This window comes from Phodopus roborovskii, unplaced genomic scaffold (genome assembly GCF_943737965.1).
Source record: "Phodopus roborovskii unplaced genomic scaffold, PHOROB, whole genome shotgun sequence".
Taxonomy (NCBI): Eukaryota; Metazoa; Chordata; class Mammalia; order Rodentia; family Cricetidae; genus Phodopus; species Phodopus roborovskii.
Window position 1 is genome coordinate 548476 of NW_026126665.1, and position 20261 is coordinate 568736.

Consider the following 20261-nt stretch of genomic DNA (forward strand, 5'->3'; position numbering starts at 1 on the left):
TAATTTTTTTAAAGACTTATTACCTTGAGTATTTTACCTGCATTTGCGTGTGTGCACCATGCCCTTTTGGTTTTAGAGACAGGGTTTCTTTGTGTATCCCTGGCTGTCCTGGTACTTGTTCTATAAACCAGACTGGCCTGGAACTCACAGAGATCCTCTTCCTTCTCCTCCCGAGTGCTGGGATTAAAGGTATACACCATCACTGCCCAGCTGCATCCTGTTTTTATACATTGGTGGTTGGACCTAGAAGTTTGGTCAGACTCATTGGATTTCTCTTGAAAAGTGTTGTGTAGATGGTATAGGTGCAATTGTTTTTTAAAGGCCATCTTTCTGGAATTATGAGTCAGAGAGAAGCCACTCCTGTGTGGGAATAATATATATGTTTAGCGTCAATAGAATCCCTACTGATTTAACCTTGGTATCATTTAGTTGTTATAGGTTATTTTCTCTTTTTGTAAGTCGTTCTTTTGGGCCCAAATAAACAAATAGATGAATAAAAGCAATAAAAGATTGCATGAAGTAATTGGTTGAGAATAATATACATCACATTGCATTACTGTTCTTTGTATACCAATATGTCAGAATGACATGTTAGCTCCCATGCATTTGAGTTCTGGGTGGTTTTTCTTAGCCCGTCATCATGCTTAATTCACCTTCTGGGTTCCAGGTGCTTAGCTGACCTTTTTTTAATAATGTAAACCATGCTCTTACATTTGCATATTATGTACATGATGTCAGCAAAGTTACATAAAATACTGATTTCCCTTGGGGTTTTTCAATGATTACTGATAATGAATTATGAATGTGAAGTCAGATTTAGTAAAGCATAGGTTGGAGATGAGAATTAATAAAAATTGAAATGCCTTTTAAAATTCACATTTACAGAAGATTTAGAACTGAGTCCTAAAGCTATACATAATAAGAGCTGTTGCCAAGTAAATAAAGGCAAATTCTTTTGTCTTCAGTTTATGAGAGTGGAGGTAGATGTAATGCATGCTTATAATCTCGATAGTCAAGAAGAAGAGAATTTCTGTGAATTAAACCAGCCTGAACTATATAAAATAAAAGCAAGACCCTAACAAGACTCTGTCTTAATTAAACAAAATGAAACCCACTTACCTCACATTGTAAAAATGAAGAAAGTGCCAGGTGTGGTGGTGCACATGGTTAGTCCCAGCACTTGGGAGGCAGAGCCAGGCAGATCTATGTTGAGTTGAAGGCCAGCCTGGTTTACAGAATGAGTTCTAGAGAAACCCTCCCCCCAAAAACCCCAAACAACAACAACAACAAAGTGGGGAGAGAACAAAAATATGTGAATTCATGACAATTTTAGATAATACTGTTTTTTTTTTCTTGCCTTTGAAATATTACTAAGGGCTGATAGACCAGTGCCTAATTGGTCTTGTAAAGATATGATTCCTCATCATTAAAGAGCAGACAGAAGTTGTTAATCAACATCTTTAATTCTTCTGGATCACTAGGAAAGATGATGAGTGTGGTTTGAGGCTGGTGATTTATTGTTCAGGATATATTGTAGATTTGGAATGCACTATTAACCTGCACTTACCTACTGCACTTACCTACTGAGAGATTCTTACATCACATAGTTCTGACCCTTACAGTCTTTGATCCATGTGTATAATAAATTTGTGGCACTACTACAAGTCCCAAATTGAGACTGGTATCTCAAGAGGATAGGGGTCAGTTGCAGAAAGCAGCTTGCTCCCATTTCCTTGTTCTTTCAGGGCACCTGACTGATAGTGAATGTAATCAGAAGCACACATCGAAGAAAGGGTCCCTGGTAGAACGCAAGAGGAACTCTGGCCGTGTTAGGAGGAAAGGTGATGAGTCACAGGCCTCAGGGTACCACAGTGAAGGCAAGCCATCTGCAATCCTTTGTTTCCTCCATTAAACTTTTGTTTTTGTTTTTGTTTTTGTTTTTGCCAAAGGGATTTTCCTTACTTTCCCAACTTTAAGGACATTTGTGACTATTTTAAACACCTTTTTTGCTTTCATTCTTTGTGAATTTTAGGAGAAACACTGAAAGAGAAGCAGGCTCCTAGGAATGCTTCCAAATCCAGCAGTACCAGCAGGCTAAAGGATTTCAAAGAGACAGTCAGCAATATTATCCATAGCAGGCCTTCTTTGGCTTCTCAGACCAATGCAGGATCTCCCTGTGCAGGCAGGACAGGAGGCCTGCAGGACAAGACACCACCAAGGAATTTGCCTTTACACTCTCGGGACTGGGAAACTGAGAGTACTAGTAGTGAGGCAAAATACAGTTCTTCCAGCAAGTACCGTCCAACATGGAGACCCAAACGAGAGTCACTGAATATTGACAGCATTTTTAGTAAGGACAAAAGGAAGCATTATGGCTACACTCAGCTTAGGACCTTTTCTGAAGATTCAGGTGAGCAGAGAATGAGGGAACAAATGGGCTTTCAAATGCAATTGATTTATGTGTTTAAAAATCCTGAGTTTTGGGACTGGAGAGATGGCTCAGAGGTTAAGAGTACTGACTGCTCTTTCAGAGGTCCTGAGTTAATTCCCAGCAGCCACATAGTGGCTCACAGCCATCTATAATGAAATCTGGTGCCCTCTTCTGGCAAGCAGGCAGAACACTGTATATATAATAAATTAAAAAAAAAAAAATCCTGATTTTTCTGGTATAGCTGGCAAGGAACATCTTTACTCCAATGTCATGTGTTTTTGAAGATATGACTTCAGTGAATAATGTCTAGAGGGAGGGGTTTAGTTAGATTTTCATTTAGGCAAGTGCTAAATCTACCTCCTCTATTTTTTGTCTTTTGAAATAGCTAAAGAATTTACACCAGATGAAATAAGCAAGCCATCTTCTTATGACATTAAAGCTGGTGGACCAAGCTCACAGCATAAACCCTGGGGCCCAGCCCGGCCAGGAGCTCATCTTTTAGAGCAGCATCCACGCCTAATCCAGCGGATGGAATCTGGTTATGAGAGTAGTGAGAGGAACAGCAGCAGCCCTGTCAGCTTGGATGCAGCCCCTCCTGAGAGCTTGAATGTCTACAGGTATTGTCTGGTCTTCTAATAGCGATAATTCTTTGCAGCAATATGAGCTACCTACTTGGAGCTTTCAGCTATGAGTTATGAGAGTGAAGGGGTAGGTTTACTTTTCTATAGCAACAGCACCCTCTGTGGGGAGGAGGAGTAAAGGCAGAAGCTTTTTATTTCAAGCATTAGCTATGCAGTAATGTTTATTTAGAACATACTTAAACAAAACATAATAAAGTTGGAGCAATACAAAGAATGCTAACAAGGATAATGGTGCCAATTTATAAAATGTTCCTCATTTGTCAGGCATGTAAGATGAGCAAGTCTAGAGATTTAATGTACAACACAAATAGAGGTCTTTCAATTTTTTTCTTTAGGTTTTGTTTTTTGAGACAGGGTTTCTCTATGTAATAGCCCTGGATAGCTTCAAATTCACTCTGTAGACCAGGCTGGCCTCGAACTCACAGAGATACACCTGCCTCTGCCTCTTGAGTGCTGGGATTAAAGGCAAGCACCATCATCACTGCCCAGTCTATGAATGTAGGTTATTAAAATTGAACAGTTTGGCTGGGTGGTGGTGGCACATTCCTTTAATCCCAGCACTCGGGAGGCAGAGGCAGTCAGACCTATGTGAGTTTGAGGCCAGTCTGGTCTGTAGAGTGAGTTAGACAGCCTTGAAAGCTACAGAGAAACCCTGCCTCAACCAAAAAAAAAAAAAAGAAAAAAAGAAAAAAAAAAAAGGGATTCATAATGAATGGGTTTTTAGCTGCTCTTGTCACAAAAAGACAAAACAAGTCACTCTGAGGTAATGGGTGCTAATTTCTGCTTTACTCATGGCAGCCTGAGTGCCACACGCATTGTGTTGTCTACTTGAAATGTTCATAATCTCTTGGATATGATGTTGTAGTATACTACCATACACATTGTGAATATTTACAACCTTACATTTTTTATTTAAAAAATGGTTTAGGGGGCTAGAGAGATCACTTAGCAATTAAAAGTACTTGTTGCTTTTGCAAAGGTCCCAAATTTGTATCTTAGTACCCTTGTCAGGTAACTGTAGCTTTAGGGTATCTGATATATTCTGTCTTCTATAGGCACCCACACACATGCATTCACACATACACATAAATAAAAAATAGTTTAGTAAACATTTTTCAGCACAAGATGAATTAGTGAATCAAAACATTGATTTTAAAATCAGAGACGAAATCAAACTTGTAATTTATTCTTCATTTTGGGTTACCTGGGGATCTAATTATGAAATATTGATAATAATAAGCCTATAACATAACAATGGCATTTTAGTATAGCTCATTATACCCTGTCTGAAGGCGTTATTTTGCTCTACATATATTGTTTTTTTTGGTTGTTGTAGTTGCTGTGGAAGCAGTATTATTATTACTTTTATTTGTTTTGTTTGTTTTTGTTTTAGTTTAGGTTTTTTGAAACAGTGTTTCTCTGTGCAGCCCTGGCTGTCCTGGAACTTGCTCTGTAGATCAGGCTGGCTTCGAACTCAGAGATCCATCTGTCTCTGTTGGAATTAAAGGCGTGCACCACACATTTCTCTGCCCCTAATCAGAAGCAGTATCCTTAGCCTTCTGGCTGATTTTGAAGGAATGACTCTATCCTCCTTTGAAAGGGTTTTGTAGTATCCTAATTCTTCCCTACTGTTCTTGCCTGTCTACTGGACCTGTTCAGTTTTATACATGACAAAATGCTACAAAGGTTTAATATGTTTGGCTTGAATTTAGCTCAGTGGGTAGAGTACTTGCCTAGCATAGTAAGATTCCCAGTTCTGCCTGTTATGAGTAAGGTTTTTCCCTGCCGGCCTGGGCCCACTGCCGTGCCAGTCCCAAATAGCACACAGAGATGCTGTATTAGATATAATTCTGTTGACCTGTTACTAGTTTCTTATCGGCTAGATCTGTCTTAAATATTAGCCCATTTCTATTAATCTAAGTATTTCCACGTGGTCTCATCTTACTGGAGAGAGGGCCTGGACCTCTGTTCTCTCTAGTCTCTACATCTTGACTCTTCCCTACTACTTCCAGAATCCTCCTTGTCTCCTAGTCCCACCTATCTTGCTTTCCTATTGGCCAACAGTGCTTTATTCATTAACCAATAAGAGAAATGTATATACAGAATGACATCTCCCATCATCTCCTCTTTTCTGTCTAAATAAAAAGAAGGGTTTTATTTTTTTAATTTATTTTATATAACAAAGTCCATTTAAATGAAAACAAACATTTATAGACAATATTTGGGAATTTGGGCGTTGTTCTTTCCAAACTACTTCCTGCTGGTAAGGGGCGCTGTCATGGGGGATTCGAAGAAGATTCAGAAATCCTGGCTGTAGTCTGTAAGGCTGCTTTGTCCAGCTAAAAGAAGGGTTTTAACCTTAACATAGCAAAATAACAGTTATCAAATTAAGAACCATAGTTAACAATGTTCAGTCTATTAACATTTAGCAAGATTTAAAGAAAATATTTTATCATCTATCCTATCTTTGTGAGTCTAAAGTCCTATATGTAATTTAACTTTAATCCTAACTAAGAAAAACTATAACTATCTGTCTTCAACTCCATCAAAGACCACAGAAGGATAAAATTTAAACTCTAGAAATGACAGAGACAACTCACTGCCTGGTCAGTCACCCAAAGTTCTTCTGTACAGTTCCATCTTCAGCCTATAGGCCATAGTATGTCTGGCAGATTCCTCAGCAGAGCAGGAAATTTTAAACTGTCCACCTATATTGGCAGTTTGTCAGTCACTTTTTTCTGTGTCCTGTAGACTGCTGTCAGACTCTTCCGTGAAGCAGGAACTCTGTAGCAATGTCCATCTTGAATAACCAATCAGTTTTCTGTGGGTCCTACATGTCTAGTTTATACAGCATAAAGTTAAACAGTCTAGACAAGAGCATTGTCTTGCCCAAATGGCTAGTCTTGCCATATTGAAAGCAAATTCCATAATGCGTTTTGTTAATGTCCATCTTCCTTTCTGATGCAGGTGGTGTTGTCAGGAGCAGTTATATCTCACTGTCAGGAAAAACCCTAAACCATTTTAAATGCCATATTCTGTAGGTCTTTGAAAGGTTTGAAGAATGCCTATTTATCTCAACTGCATCTCTGTATATCTAGAAATCCTAACTAACTTAACTCTAAGTTTTGACTATCATAGGTAACTATCTATAATCTGTGCTAAATTATACATTACATTTCTAACTGAGCTGTATAAACACAATACCTAAACAAGAGGAGAAATATACATTCACAAAATTAACCTTAAGTTTGTATCAATAAAAGAAAATCTGTTCCAAAACAAAGTATTTATATGTATACTATAATCCCCTTTTTATCTTTAAAGAGATTGGTTGTGGTCATTAACCATTTATAACCAAGCCCATTTAAAAGAAAACAAACATTTATAAACAATATTTGGGAATTTGGGCGTCGTTCTTTCCAAACTGCTTCCTGCTGGTAGGGGGCGCTGTCATGGGGGAATCCTAAGAAGATGCAGAAATCCTGGCTATAGTTTGCAAGGCTGCTTTTTCCTAACCGTTTTGACTGTTAGATCACCTGGGATGCTGTTTCAGGGGATCTTGCTTGATCAAACCATGTTAGTCTGGAAGGAATCCAGAGCTTTTCATTTTCTGTGGAAACAAAAATAGAAATCCTTTTCCCCAGTAACCTGTCCTTAGACTTAAATTTTGAAGTCAAAGCATTTTTAAAATAAATTGAATTAATCCAGCAGCGTTTCATTTAACAGTTGTTATTTCCTCAGCAGTCAAACGATACAAAGACAACGTAACACCATACAATATCCAGATTCTCTCTGTGCTTTCCATCTTTATGTGGCTTTTTTATTACTCTACTTCTTCTACTTCTATTTTTTCATTTTTTGAGACAGGGTTTCTCTGTGTAACTTTTATGTGTCCTGGAATTAACCCTGTATACCAGGTTTACTTTGAAATCACAGAGATCTGCTTGCCTCTGTCTCCTGAGTGCTGGAATTAAAGGCCACCACACCCAGCTACTCTTTTTTTAAAACCATTTTATTCTTTTTCTCTCCCAAGCCTACGTATATTTTAAAACAACTGTAAACCTTTAGAGGTTTTTCTTAATCTGAATCTGTCTTTACTGTAAATCTTTATCTTTTTCAGGCCACGAGTCTTTTATCTGGTAAACAACAACATTGCTAAAATGAAAGTTATAGCTGTGTTAGCTGCAATCTATCCAAGATGGCTGCCAGTACCGCCAGAACCGAGAGCTGTGCTCACTGCCTTTGTCCACGCTGCCATCCAGCAGCATCTTGCTGGCTTGGAGATGTGGTCACTGCCATTGCCAGCTCTCGTACACACCATTAAGTTGTTAGCAGAGCTCAAAGCCTTGGCGGTTTTTTGACGCTTATGCTTAATCAGGAAACCTCCCTTAAAGGAGACACGCAAATTTCTGCTTGTCTCTAGCAAAACAGAGTTCAAGTGAGAAAAATGCTGATACCAAGAAGTCTTGCTTGTCTTTGGTCTTTTGTTTCTAAAACCATTTTTTAAAGCTTTTGTTAAGTTTTAAGTGGAATTTCTTATTATCCACGTTGAAGGTGTCATTATGTTATGAGTAAGGTTTTTCCATGCCAGCCTGGGCCCACTGCTGTGCCAGCCCCAAATAACAGAGACATCAGTAAGAAGGAAGAAAATAATAATATGAGAATATGTTTATTAATTCATGTAACAGATTTTAGATGTCTACTAGATGCTAGATACTTTTGTTTTTGTTTTTGTTTTTTTTTTTTTTTTTTTTTTTTTTTTTTTTGAGACAGGGTTTCTCTGTGTGTCCTGGAACTCTGTAGACCAAGCTGGCCTTGAACTCACAGCAATCCACCTGCCTCTGCTTCTTGAATGCTGGAATTAAAGGTGTGTGCCATCATCACCCTTCAGCCAGATACTATTAGATGCACAAGATGTGAAGGAAACTAGAGAAAAACACAAATGTCTGTTTCAGAAGTAATATAGCAGAATGAGTGAGTTTATTAAGCAAGCAAGCAAAAGACAACAAGACATTATAAACCTGATGTACTAAAACATTCAGAGATGACTAGAGTAGCCCAGTTGAGAATGCAAGGTAACATCATCAATTTGGGGCTCAGAAACATTCAGCAGAAGTTCACTGGGGAAGGCCCTTTGAGGCAGCCAGTTGCTCTTTTACATGTAAAAGAGCAAATGATAGCAAATAGTTAACACCATCAAATTGGGGCTTATAGTCATTCAGCAGAAGCTGGCTAGAGAAGCTGAGGCATCTGGGTGCCACTTCCCACTGAGAATCCTGCTGGACAATCTTCTTTTGTCCTTTCCATGGATGACCTTCTAATTCCAGTTCCTATTGTAGTTAATTAAAAAAAAAACAGTTTGTATATGTATTTGTTAGAGGACAGCTTGTGGAAGTCAATTTTCTTCCACCACTGGGTTTTTTTTTGGGGGGTTCCTTGGTTTGATCTCAGGTCACTAGGCCAGGTAGCAAGTATCTTTACTCACTGAGCCATCTTACCAGTCCAAGGACGGGGACACACACATACACACACACTTTATGTGTGTTGGTATTTGCCTACATGTATGCTTATGTGAGTGTGCCAGATTCCCTGAAAATGGAGTTAACACCATGTGGGGTGCTGGGAATGCTATTAACTGCTGATCCATCTCTCCAGCCCCCTGGATACAATGTTTTAACACCCTTAGAGCAGCTTGTTGTTTTCGTTTCTATTTGCTGAGTAGTTAGTGAGCTTGTCCACTCCAGGACAGGGCTTTTCAAGGAAACAAGGTAGAGCCTCCTCACTCTCAGAGTCCCTTCCCTCCCTCTCCTTTCTCTTTCTTTATTTTGTTTTGCTTTGCTTTGCAGACAGGTTCTTACTGTGTAGTCTTGGTTGGCCTGGAACTCACTGTTGTAGACAGGTTCTTACTGTGTAGTCTTGGTTGGCCTGGAACTCACTTTATAGACCAGGCTGGCTTTGAACTCACAGAGGTCCACTTGTTTCTGCCTTCTGGGTGCTGGGATTAAAGGTATGCATACTACTCACCCCAGAGTCCTTTAACAAGCATAAATAATTTACCAATATAATGTACAGTGCAAGAGCTCTTTCCCCCACTTTTCTTTCTTTTGATCTGAGATGAATTCTTGTTGCCCAGGCCTGGAATTTTTAGACTTACCTCATCTTCCTGCCTCAGCCTTAGGAGCTCCATGACCTTGGTTCCCAAGCTTTTATGATGGTTGCTTTCTGTTCTGAAATTTTAGTCTTAGGAATGTTGTTAAAAGCCACCGTTTGAAACTTGTACTACTATGGATTCTCTTTTGAAGGGATCAAAGCACAAAGAGACCAGGGTTTGTCCCTTCTTGGCATCATATCCCGAAGTCTCACAGCAGTAGCATCCTGGAGGTAGACTCCACAGCATCCATGACTGGCTGGACAAAGACTCAGCCTCTCTCAGGTAAACAGGAAGATACTAGATTTAACCACCAGTTTTCTTTGAAAAACAGCCTGTTGAGCATACTTCAACTAGAAGACAGTTGTTGTTTGAGAATTCCATCAAAATGTGTGTGCTGGAGATCTAGCTCAGTTGGTAAGTGCTTGTTATGCACCATGAAGACCTGATTTCAATTCCCAGCATGCTGGGGAGGCTTATCCATAGAAGTTACTGGCCACCCAGCCAGTCAAGCTGAATCACCAAGTCCCCAGGTCCTACTGAGAGATCATGTCTCAAAAAGCAAAATGGGTGGCAGCTGAGGATAGTACTCATGTTTGACCTCTGTCCTCCATATGCATCCACACACATGTAATGCCCTTCAAGAATGAACATACACACCCATCCAAATATACCCACCCCCAAGTGGAGACTTTTCAGCTGCTTTCCTCAGTTTCTATAGTTTTTGTTTTCTACAGTTTACATGAATGTTTTAACACTGTAAAGGTTTGTGGAAGGAGGGACAGAAATATAGTGCATGATGATAAAAACAGTTCTGTTCTTTAGAATAATAAGTCCTATGGCTTTCCTTGTTATAGGCAACGTCTTGAGAAATGAATTTCTTAGTGATTGGTGTTGTGAACTGAGATACGACACAGACATGTGGGCAAAACTATGAAATTAATAGTTCAGACTGACTCCACCCTTGCCACTGTATCATAGTCTCATTACCCAACCAGTTGATTGATGGCGGTTCTTAGAGGTCGGTGGAAAGGAGTATGCAGGAACAGTAATGAGAAGGTGTGAACTTGCTTAGGAATTCTTGCTGACACTTGCCGGGCAGAAGACTATATAGAGAAAGGTGTACTTGGAATACTGGATAAGTTAAAGTGGAGAACTGGCAGCAGACATGCCTGCTTCCTTATGAGGTTACATGTTGTGCATATTCACATTTTAATTTATTTTATATCAAGTAACATTACTTTAAGAAACTTGTGAACATGGATAAGCCTACTATCCCTTGTACTCTGTTCTGATAGGTGGCGCATTTTCAGTACAATAAAAAACTGAGTTTCACGGTTTTCCTGTTAGTCTTCAGTTCTGGACCAGCTGGATAAAATATAATCTTCTTTCTTAATAGGCAAAAGATACTTAGCAAAGTGATGATAACATTTTTTTCACTCACATATGCACATGCAATCCACATGTGAAGACACACTGATATACCATATACAGTTACACCATACACATAACCAAAAAACACAGAAATAAATTTCGTCCAACAATTCAATAACCTGCCTTTTACCTCCTAAAACTGAAGGAACCAGTGTTAACACTGTGGTATATATGCTTATATAAATGTATAGTTGTTTTTGTACATATATACAGGTCTCACTATTAAAAATGAAAACACACTATGCATACTATTCTATACCTCACACTTTTACTTGATTTGAAAGATTTTAGTTTGCAGAGCAAGGATGTAGAAAAGGAATAGGAGAAAAATTCTTGCAAGCAGAATATAGAAAATCATAAAGAATGGACTTTGACATGGGAGGAAAAAATTAGGAATTATGAGAATAAGAAAGGTTATTATGGTGATGAGGCTAATGGTTATATTGTTAAAAAGGGCTAGTTACTGAATCATCAAACCTTTGTGGAATAACTGAAGGCTCTAAATGTACAGCCAAGAGAAAGCCAGAGTATGAAAGAAGTTTCTCACAGGTCTTGGCCCACAACAAGGAAATAGGCCCCCAACCCTGGAACAAATGATTCCAGATGAACAGCCCTATCTCGGTCACTCCTGGCCAACGGACAGTCTGGGGACTTTCCAAGTCATTCTATGGTTTATCCTTTGAATAAGAACGGGTCATACCTGGGTGATCTCTCAAACATGGGATCATACTTTGTAATCAATCACCTTGTGCCCCATGCATGTATACTGATTTGCGGTTTGTCTCTATAAATAGAGCCTAAACCCTTTGAGGGGTGTACAGCTTTCCCCAAGATTGCTGTCACCCGAGTGCACTCGTTCAATAAGCACCTCTTGCTTGTTGCATCTCCTGGTTTTGGTGTTTGTGTCTCGGGGCTCTCCCATTGGCCCATCATAACCCCCAAATTAGGGTCTTACAGATTTATCATTGTATATCATTCCCAATCTATTTTGACTCATCAATGAACTCTTTAAAGAAGAGTTTTCACTATGGATAATTTACACTTTTTTTTTTTTTTTTTTTTAAATGGTGGAAATGAAGAGAGGGAGAAAAAAATGACTACTTTTTTTTTTGTGCCAGGAATTAAACCTGGGGGTTTGGGGGTGATACATGTTAGGCAAGTGCTCTGCCACCCAGCTTCTCTTTGCTGTTGTTTTCTGGATTAGGTTCTTTCTAGATAGTCTGTACTGGCCTGACATTTAATATATAACTCAGGCTGGTCTTGAATTCATGGCAGTTCCTCTGTTTCGTCTCCCAAGTGCTGGTATTACAGGTATTAGTACCATACCTGGATACTTTTTGAGACAGGGTCTCACTAAGTTGTCTTGGCTGGCTTTGAACTTACTCTATAAGCCAAGTAGGCCTTGGACTTCTTCCCCATCACCCTCCGTAGTAGCTGGGATCACAGGCCTATGCCACCAGCCCCCAGTTGGATTTAACCTGCCTGACTCGAAGTCAGCTCTGTGCTACCTTTCTGTGTCTCAGTTTTCATTTTTTCTTTTTTAAATAACATGGGTGTCTACCTTATTATATGAGAGGATTAAATGAAAAGATATATGTAAAAATGCTTTCAAAACTATTCTTAGTATATTGAAAATACTTAAGAAATGTTAAGAGTTAAGCTGTTACAGTTAATGAAATACTGAAAATATATATGCTGTTGTTAAGATCATTGATATTCATGGCCCATGACTTTCTGAAACTGATAGGGAAAACACTCCAAAGCATGAATTGGAAAGCAAGAGTTACAAAGGAAAAATGACTTAGTGACCATGAAGTCATAAAATCAACAGGTAATTCAATTTGATTCTGGAAATGTTGTAATGTAGTTTTCACTTGTATCTCAGGTGGGGAGATCACCTCTAAAAGTGAACTGGATGAACTACAAGAAGAAGTGGCCAGGCGGGCCCAGGAACAGGAACTCCGAAAGAAACGGGAGAAGGAATTAGAGGCTGCTAAAGGATTTAACCCTCATCCCAGTAGATACATGGACTTGGATGAACTACAGAACCAGGGTAATTGTGAGAATTAGGCTGTAAGTAATGGGGACAGAGAGAAAAGGCAAAAAGTAAGATCCACACTTAGAAATTTCTTCTCTACTGTTTAGCAATATTTGATTTTATCTTTATCTTGGTTCAACTGCTATAATGAAAGCTAAGTTATGAATGGACAAGCTTATTCATGAGTGATAGCACCACTTCTAGGTGCATCCATTAAAAACCTGAAGGTTAGGGGCTGGAGTGATGTTTTAGTGGTTAAAAGCACTGGCTGCTTCTCTAAAGGGCCTGGATTTGATTCTCAGCATGGTTAAAAGCACTGGCTGCTTCTCTAAAGGGCCTGGATTTGATTCTCAGCATCCAAATGGTTGGTCACAACCATCTGTAACTCCAGTCTTAGAGCCTCTGATGTCCAATTCTGACCTCCACAGGAACACATGAGATACACAGGCAAAATATCTTTAATACACATAAAATTAGAAAAAAAAAGTTTAAAGCTTGACTGTTAAGAGATAGCACATCACTCAGGGAAAAATGGTTTCCTTAAACATCTGTGAAATGTGTAAGTAAAACAAGTCTTGACTGAGAGAGTAAGAGAGAGTGGTTATGTTTTTAGTGGCTCATATACCAGGTAGACTCTCTGTCTGAGCTGTATTCCCAGCTATAATTTGCTAGTTTTGTTTTCAGTTTTGGTTTGGATTGTTTTCCAAATGGGGCTCTCCCTTTGTTGTCCAGGTAGGCCCTGAACTATCATCCTTCCTTAGCCTCCCAAGTAACTTGGGTGGTAGCTGTGTACCATCACACCCAACCATGATTTATTTTTGATCCCATTACAACTCATTCCCAAATCTATTTATGCTGTGCATAGACATAAACTTCCTCAACTGCCTCATATTAATTACCCTGACCAAAATCCACAAAACCTAATTAGTTTTATAATATCATTTTGTGCCTTGAGACTAGTCTTCAAAATAGAAGTTCAGCAGATTGAGGTATCTTTTCTATATAGGTTCTGCTGGTAAAATGGTATGAAGTCTAGGAGCCAATGCCATTGGATTGGCTGCTTTTGCTCAGTTCTTTCCATACTTAAAGTAGCTTTCTGAACTAAGTAATCTTAGTGAGGATAGCTTTTCCTCTAATCTTTTTCTTCCTTTTTTTCTCCCTCCTTCCCATTCTCCCTCCCTCCCTTTTTTCTTTCTTCTTCTTCTTCTTCTTTTTTTTTTTTTTTTTTTTTGTGATATTAGGGATTGAACTCAGGGGTTTACATGCCAGGCTGCTGAGCTACATTCCCTACCTTCTAGTTTCTTTTTGATTCAGAACAAATTTTGACTTCTATTTCTCAAGTTATTTGTTGTGTTTGTTTCAAAATGCACTTTAAAGCCTGGTGTAGTGGCTCATAGCTTTAGTTTCAGCACTTAGGAGACAGGCAGGCAAATCTCTGAATTCAATGCCAGCCAGTTCCAGGACAGCTATGGCAGAGAAACCCTGTCTCAAACAAACAAACAAACAAACAAAAAACAACAACAAAAAGCTTTAAAATTTCAATTCCTCTTAGCTGTTTCTATGTTTAGATAGTCTATTTTTCATTTTGAACTCAAGTTTTATCAGTTTGAAGTTTCAGGTTTTTGTTATTCTTTGTATATATGTTTGTATGTGTGCAGGTACACATGCATGAGTGCATGTGGAGGCCAAAGGACAACCTTAGTTGTTGTCTACCCCTGGGGGGCATATGTTCTTTAGTCTGGAGCCTAATTAAGTAGTCTAATCTGGTTGGCTAGTGAACCTCAAGGACACACCTATTCTGCCTCTCCAGTACTTGGATTATAAATGAACACTCAAGCACATGCCTTTAAATCCCAGCACTCAGGAGTTAGAGACAGGCAGATCTCTGAGTTTGAGGCCAGGCTGGTCTACAGAATGAGTTCCAAAGCTACAGAGAAAAAACAAAACAAAATAAATGGACACTTACTGGAAGTAAGTGGCTGTTTTCATGTGTGCTTTGGGGTGAAACTTGGGTCCTCCTGCTTGTAAGGCAAACACTTTATTAACAGCCTCAGCTTTTTTAACCCTTCTCTTTTAAGATCAGCTCTCATGACTCTATAGCCTTGACTGGCTAGAACTCATTTTGTAGATCAGGCTGGCCTCACAGTTGTTCTGATCCTCCTTCCAAGTGCTGAGATTACATCTGTGTGCTACCATTCCTTGATTTAAAGTTTGTGTTGCTACTAAAAGAGAGAGCTTGTTATCTTTCTCTTTGTTTGTCTTTTCCCTACTTTCTTAGTTAAACTGTTCATTAAAGTTGAATCCCAGTGATTATGTTTTCACTGTCGGTTCTCTATAAGCTGTGGTGCAACCTCACTTAAAAGAGTAAAGTATGGAGTGCTAAGATTTTAGATGATAAAGATTTAAATCTAGCATACAGATTCATCAACTATAGTTTGCCTAGATCTTTGTAAAATTGAGAACTTTTACATGGTCTCCCGATCTCGCCTGGGCCTCTGAAGGAATTATATGTGTACTTCCATGCCTGGCCCTCTTTTTGTCTTCAAGCTACCACCTCTAATTGTAAAGATGTTTAAATTTAGTTGATTCCAATTATAGTGAAAGAACTTAGGATCTAGGGCTGGGGGAAACCAGAGTTCTAGAGATGGGTAAGTTGACTGCCAAGGTTTTCAGAACCAATCTACTTTCCACTGTCTTCTTGCCTTCTAGTTTTCCTTTTTTTTTTCTTTCTTTCCTTCCATTCTCCCCCACTCCCCCACCCCCCAAGACAGGGTCTCTTTGTAGCCCTGGCTGTCTTGAAACTTGCTCTATAGACCTGGCTGGCCTTTTACTCACAGAGATGTGCCTGCCTCTGCCTCTTGAGTGGTGGGATTAAAGGCATGTGCCACCACACCCAGCCCTTCTTGCTTTCTAAAAGCTAAATGAAGTAGGAAGTGAATTAGTTAAGGTTTTAGCTGAGCCTTTCTTATCGTGTACATCTGGAGGTAAGTTGAGGATGGGGAAGGGTGACATTATGAAGAGAAATGACTCAGACTTCATTCTGTTTCATTTTTGTTTTGATTTTTTTTTTTAAAAAAAGATTATTTACTTATTACATGTACTGTGTTCTGTCTGCATGTATTCCTGCATGCCAAAAGAGGGCACCATGTCTTATTACAGGTGGTTGTGAGCCATCATGTGGTTTGCTGGGAATTGAACTCAGGACCTCTGTAAGACTAGCTAGTGTTCTTAACCACCAAGCCATCTCTCCAGCCCCTTGTTTTCATTTTTTGAGACAGAGTCTCATTATGTAACCATGTCTGGCCGGCACCTTGCTATGTAGACCAGGGATTTTCCTGCCTCTACCTCCTGAGTGCTGGGGATTATAGGCATATGTCATCATACTTGGCTTGAAATTTTATTTTTCTTGCCCCTGTGACCCTGTGAGGGCTCATTGTCAAATCCCATCGTAGGTGAATAACATTATAACTTACCACCAGTTTATGGTTATAGATGAATAGGAGGTAAGGATACTTGATGGTCCATCATGGAAGTTGTCTTTACCATACTTCTTAGTGCTTTTATCTGGCAATGTTCTTGGACTACTGTTTTGTGCAGTGATATCTTGTTGTACAGACATCCAGGCCTCTATGGTTAACTAGTGGCTAGCTGTGCCCTCTGATCTTCAGGCAAGCTTGATTTGTTAGAGTATAAACAAGATATCACTATACTTTTGTACTTGCTTTGACTGACATGCATTTTGGGAGTAGGGAGAAATAGCTCATGGTTGTTATATGGGAGGTGACTTTTTAGGGATATGCTTGGTGAGTGAGGCATGATGAAAGAAAAAACTTTGCATTGTTACAGAAAGGTCAGTCCTTGTACAAATGTAGTTCAACTGCTGTGGTTGATATATTGAAATAGAAACTATAGATCATTTCTGCCCAAGAGGTGTATGTATTGATAGGACAGAATGATGAAGAGAGAATTGTAGCTATATGAAGAAGTGGTATAGATGACTTCCTATAAAATAGTTAAACCATGGTTGCCACTACAGCAGTAGAAGTCTGGGGTGTTCTGATGGTAGTTGACAAAGTGTGTCCTGTTATTTTGTGGAAGAGCAGTTCAGTTCCAGGCATAAGAGTCATGTTGGTACTATGGACAATTATTCTTTCCTTGGGAGGTATTAGGGTTGGAATGTGGATTTGGCAGTCACATACCTCCTTTTTCCTGGCCTTGGTTAGGTCTCAGTTGAGGCAAAAATGGATGCCTTACTTGTTCTAAAAACTCTTAATAGCAAAGGACAGTTAGATCGGTGGCTTAATAATAAGGATCTGTATGTCCCAGAGAGAAGAAACAGTACATAGGAGAAGTTGGAATTAATTATAATAAAAATGAAAAGTGCTGGCCCTTTCAGGGAGGTGTGACGGCTTTGAAAGGTCCTTACAAGAGGCAAATTCAGTATTTGAAGAGTCACTGCATCTGGAACAAAAGGGAAACTGTACTGCAGCTTTGGCTCTCTGTAACGAAGCTATCTGTAAGTAACTCAACTGCTATGGCTATGGCATTTTTGACTAACACCACAGTAGGTAATTGTGTTGTCATGCAGATGGCCATATGAACAGTTTTTTAATGTCTCTTGTGTTCCCAAGCTGAGGCCACTTAGTTATCTTTGCCCTTCAGATTTCAAATGTACCTGGTGGTGTCACTATGGTTTGTGGACATTAACTGGAACAACCTCAACAGGAAGCCACAGATGAATTCATCAGTTGTATCTACCCCCCCACCAAAAAAAAATAAAGTTAGACTTCAGATATGAGGTTAGCCCATTCTTCCTGTAGTAATTTATTAATGAGTAGGAAAACTGAATAAACTGGCTCTGATTTCCTAGGCCAGTAACTTTTCATTGTAATATTCCATTATTTTTGCTTCTCCCCTGCCTTCCTGGTATGCAGTACCACAATGTAACAGCAAGGGACTAAGGCTAAGAATTGGTATCTTACTTTTAAATATGACCCATAAGAAGCTGTGCTTTATAAAGACAGATGCAGGTTTGGATCTTATTTTTTTGCTGTTGGCCATCATACAGGGGGAGTTGGGAGCAGAGTGTGGAGACCAGAGTCAAAAGATAAGAGTGGCAATCTCCAAGCACTAGTTTATCTTCCTGGTTCCTTTTAAGTTTTGTTTTATTTTCTTTAGTGTTTTGTTTGTTTAAATTTGAGTTAACTTGTTTGGCCTCCATGGCTTCCATGAATGTTCCCTAGAGCCAGAGCCAGTTCTGTACCCTGGACAGCGCATGCATAGTCTATGCCTTGCATTCCTGCTGCATATTTTGTTTTACTGCCTATCTTTGCTTGGTTTTGGTTTAGTTTTTGTTCTTTTATTTTTGTTTGTATTTTGTGTTGTTTCTGCTATATTTCCTTTTGCATTTTAGCTAAACTAAGACTTACCCTGCATGGTGCCAGCTCTAGCACGCACAGCAGAGCCCTAGTCGATAAGAAGTTGCAAATCAGTATTCGAAAAGCACGAAGCCTGCAGGATCGCATGCAGCAGCAAGCATCATCGCAGCAGCCGGTGCAGCCCTCAGCCTCTCTCCCACCACAGGGGGGCGCCCTCCCTCAGCTGACAAGGTAGTGCTTGAGAACCACATTAGTTATGGACATCAGGGGAGGAAGTGACCATGGGTGCTCCATAGCATGAATTATTGCCTTCTCCATTACCAGAAAAGAGAAAAATACAGTGCTAAGATTTTCTTCTTTCAGATCAGAGATACAAAAGCTTGTTGCATGCATGGTTCTTTTCTTAATGCTTTCTAGAAAGATGCAAAAAAGATACAAAATAACAAGTTATCCAAATTTGGACTTGTATAACAACATGATTTATTATATTTGTATTTATTATGTTCTTATGGGATCTGGTCTGACTTTTATATTGTACTAGTAACCATTTGATTTATTTTGGGATCTCAATGTTTCCTATCCCCTCGGAGAAAATAACCAGTTTATCTTGCTTTGATTAAACCATAGGGAAGACACACAAAGATTTTCTTTGTTTGCCTCCATAAAGTCAGAACTAGGAAAAGTCCCAAGAGGTACTGGGGTAGTTCCCGTATTTTAGAGGTTTTAATTTGGCTTTTCTTAGAACAAATTAAGTAAAAATTAACTTTGGCTATTAATAAATTTGAATAGTTTTCAAAGTGTATATATAGTAAAAGCAGATAACTTTTCAGGTGTGTGTGTGTGTGTGTGTGTGTGTGTGTGTGTGTACTACTTGTTTGTATATACTACTAGGCAAGTGCTCTACCAGTGAGGTACACATCCTCTGCCTTGGTTGTTTGTTTTTTGACTATCAGCCGCATTATGGTTGTTAACATTTTTGAGCATTTGCCCGGGTTCAGATCAGAACCAAGCACTTTGTTTTGTTATTACAATAAACTGATGAGATGGGCTGTTACTTAGCATGTTTTATAAGTAAGAGAACTTGTAGGGATAGCTAGTAAGTGGTAGAAAAATAGAATTTAGATCCAGATCTGTTTGATGCTAGTGCTTTCCCCATTTTTCCCTCTTTCCCTCTTCCTTTTCTTACCTATGAGATAGTATCTTATAGCCCAGGCTAACAAGGGCTTAAAGACCTTGAACTTCCGATCTTCTTGCTGATGCTTCTGGAGTGCTAGTATTGCAGGCCTGTTTGCCACCACCCTGGTTTCTTTAGTTCTGTGGTCTGAACCCAAGGTATCCTGCCAGTTGGGCCACTACTCTACTAAATGAGCAATATTGCTAGGTCAGGTTTTCATTTTTTGATTAGAGTTTTACATTCATGTTACAAGAGTGATGGGGTGACAAACTCTACAAACATTTGAGAATTTCTTATTTAAAATGGCTTGAGACCAGAAGTCAGTGTCTGTCTCTGTCTTTATGTCTCTTTCATTTTTCTGTCTCTCTGCCTTTCTCTGTCTCTGTTCTTTTTCTTTCTCTCTAGCTTTCTATTCTATCTCTGTCTTTTTATCTCTCTGCCTGTCTTTCTCTCTCTCTCCCTTTCCCTCTTTCTCTTACCTCCCTCTACCTTTTTCTCTACATTTTTTGAAATAAGGTTTTTCTTTGTAGCTTTAGCTGGTCTGGAACTTCCTAGGCAGACTGTGTTGGTCTCAAGCCTACTATGATCCTTCTGCCTCTGGTTCTTAAGTTTTGGGGTTAGCTGCCTAGCTCAGATTTCAGTTTTTTTTTTTTTCTTTCAGATTTTGAACACTCACATAGATAGGCTGAATACTTTCAGCCCTTCAGGTTTCAACCTGAAGTCTGAGATGCTCCAGGGTCCAAACTTGCTTCATTATTGTATTTGTGCTCAAAACAGTTGGGAGTCTGAAGCATTGTAGTTTTGGATTTTCAGATAATCTTGATCTGATAATCTGAAGTTGGAAAGGTTGAAGTTTCCTATTAGACTACATGTGTTTTGGTCTGAAATAGAAAACAGCAAGAAGCAACTAAATGCAGTTTGTCCTGGTTCCCAGTTCTTAGTGTGAAGAGAGTCCTGGTTTATCACTGTGAGGAAGCATCTAAGTGAGGAATACAATGGATAAGCACATAATTGATT

At 39.2% G+C, this 20261-nt stretch overlaps 1 protein-coding gene across 7 annotated transcripts in view; it reads left to right on the plus strand.

Annotated features, from left to right (window-relative positions):
• The window catches only part of Usp54 (ubiquitin specific peptidase 54), a 60786-nt gene that overhangs the window by 22631 nt on the left and 17894 nt on the right, over positions 1-20261 (plus strand). For 6 of the 7 annotated variants that reach the window (XM_051174482.1, XM_051174481.1, XM_051174485.1 and 3 more), the window contains 7 exons: positions 1746-1886; positions 2042-2410; positions 2817-3048; positions 9375-9505; positions 12540-12707; positions 17089-17208; positions 18106-18301. In XM_051174482.1, the coding sequence (XP_051030439.1) occupies positions 1746-1886; positions 2042-2410; positions 2817-3048; positions 9375-9505; positions 12540-12707; positions 17089-17208; positions 18106-18301 (1357 nt within the window). The remainder of the gene's footprint in view (positions 1-1745; positions 1887-2041; positions 2411-2816; positions 3049-9374; positions 9506-12539; positions 12708-17088; positions 17209-18105; positions 18302-20261) is intronic. The other variant, XM_051174483.1, reaches the window with a different exon arrangement.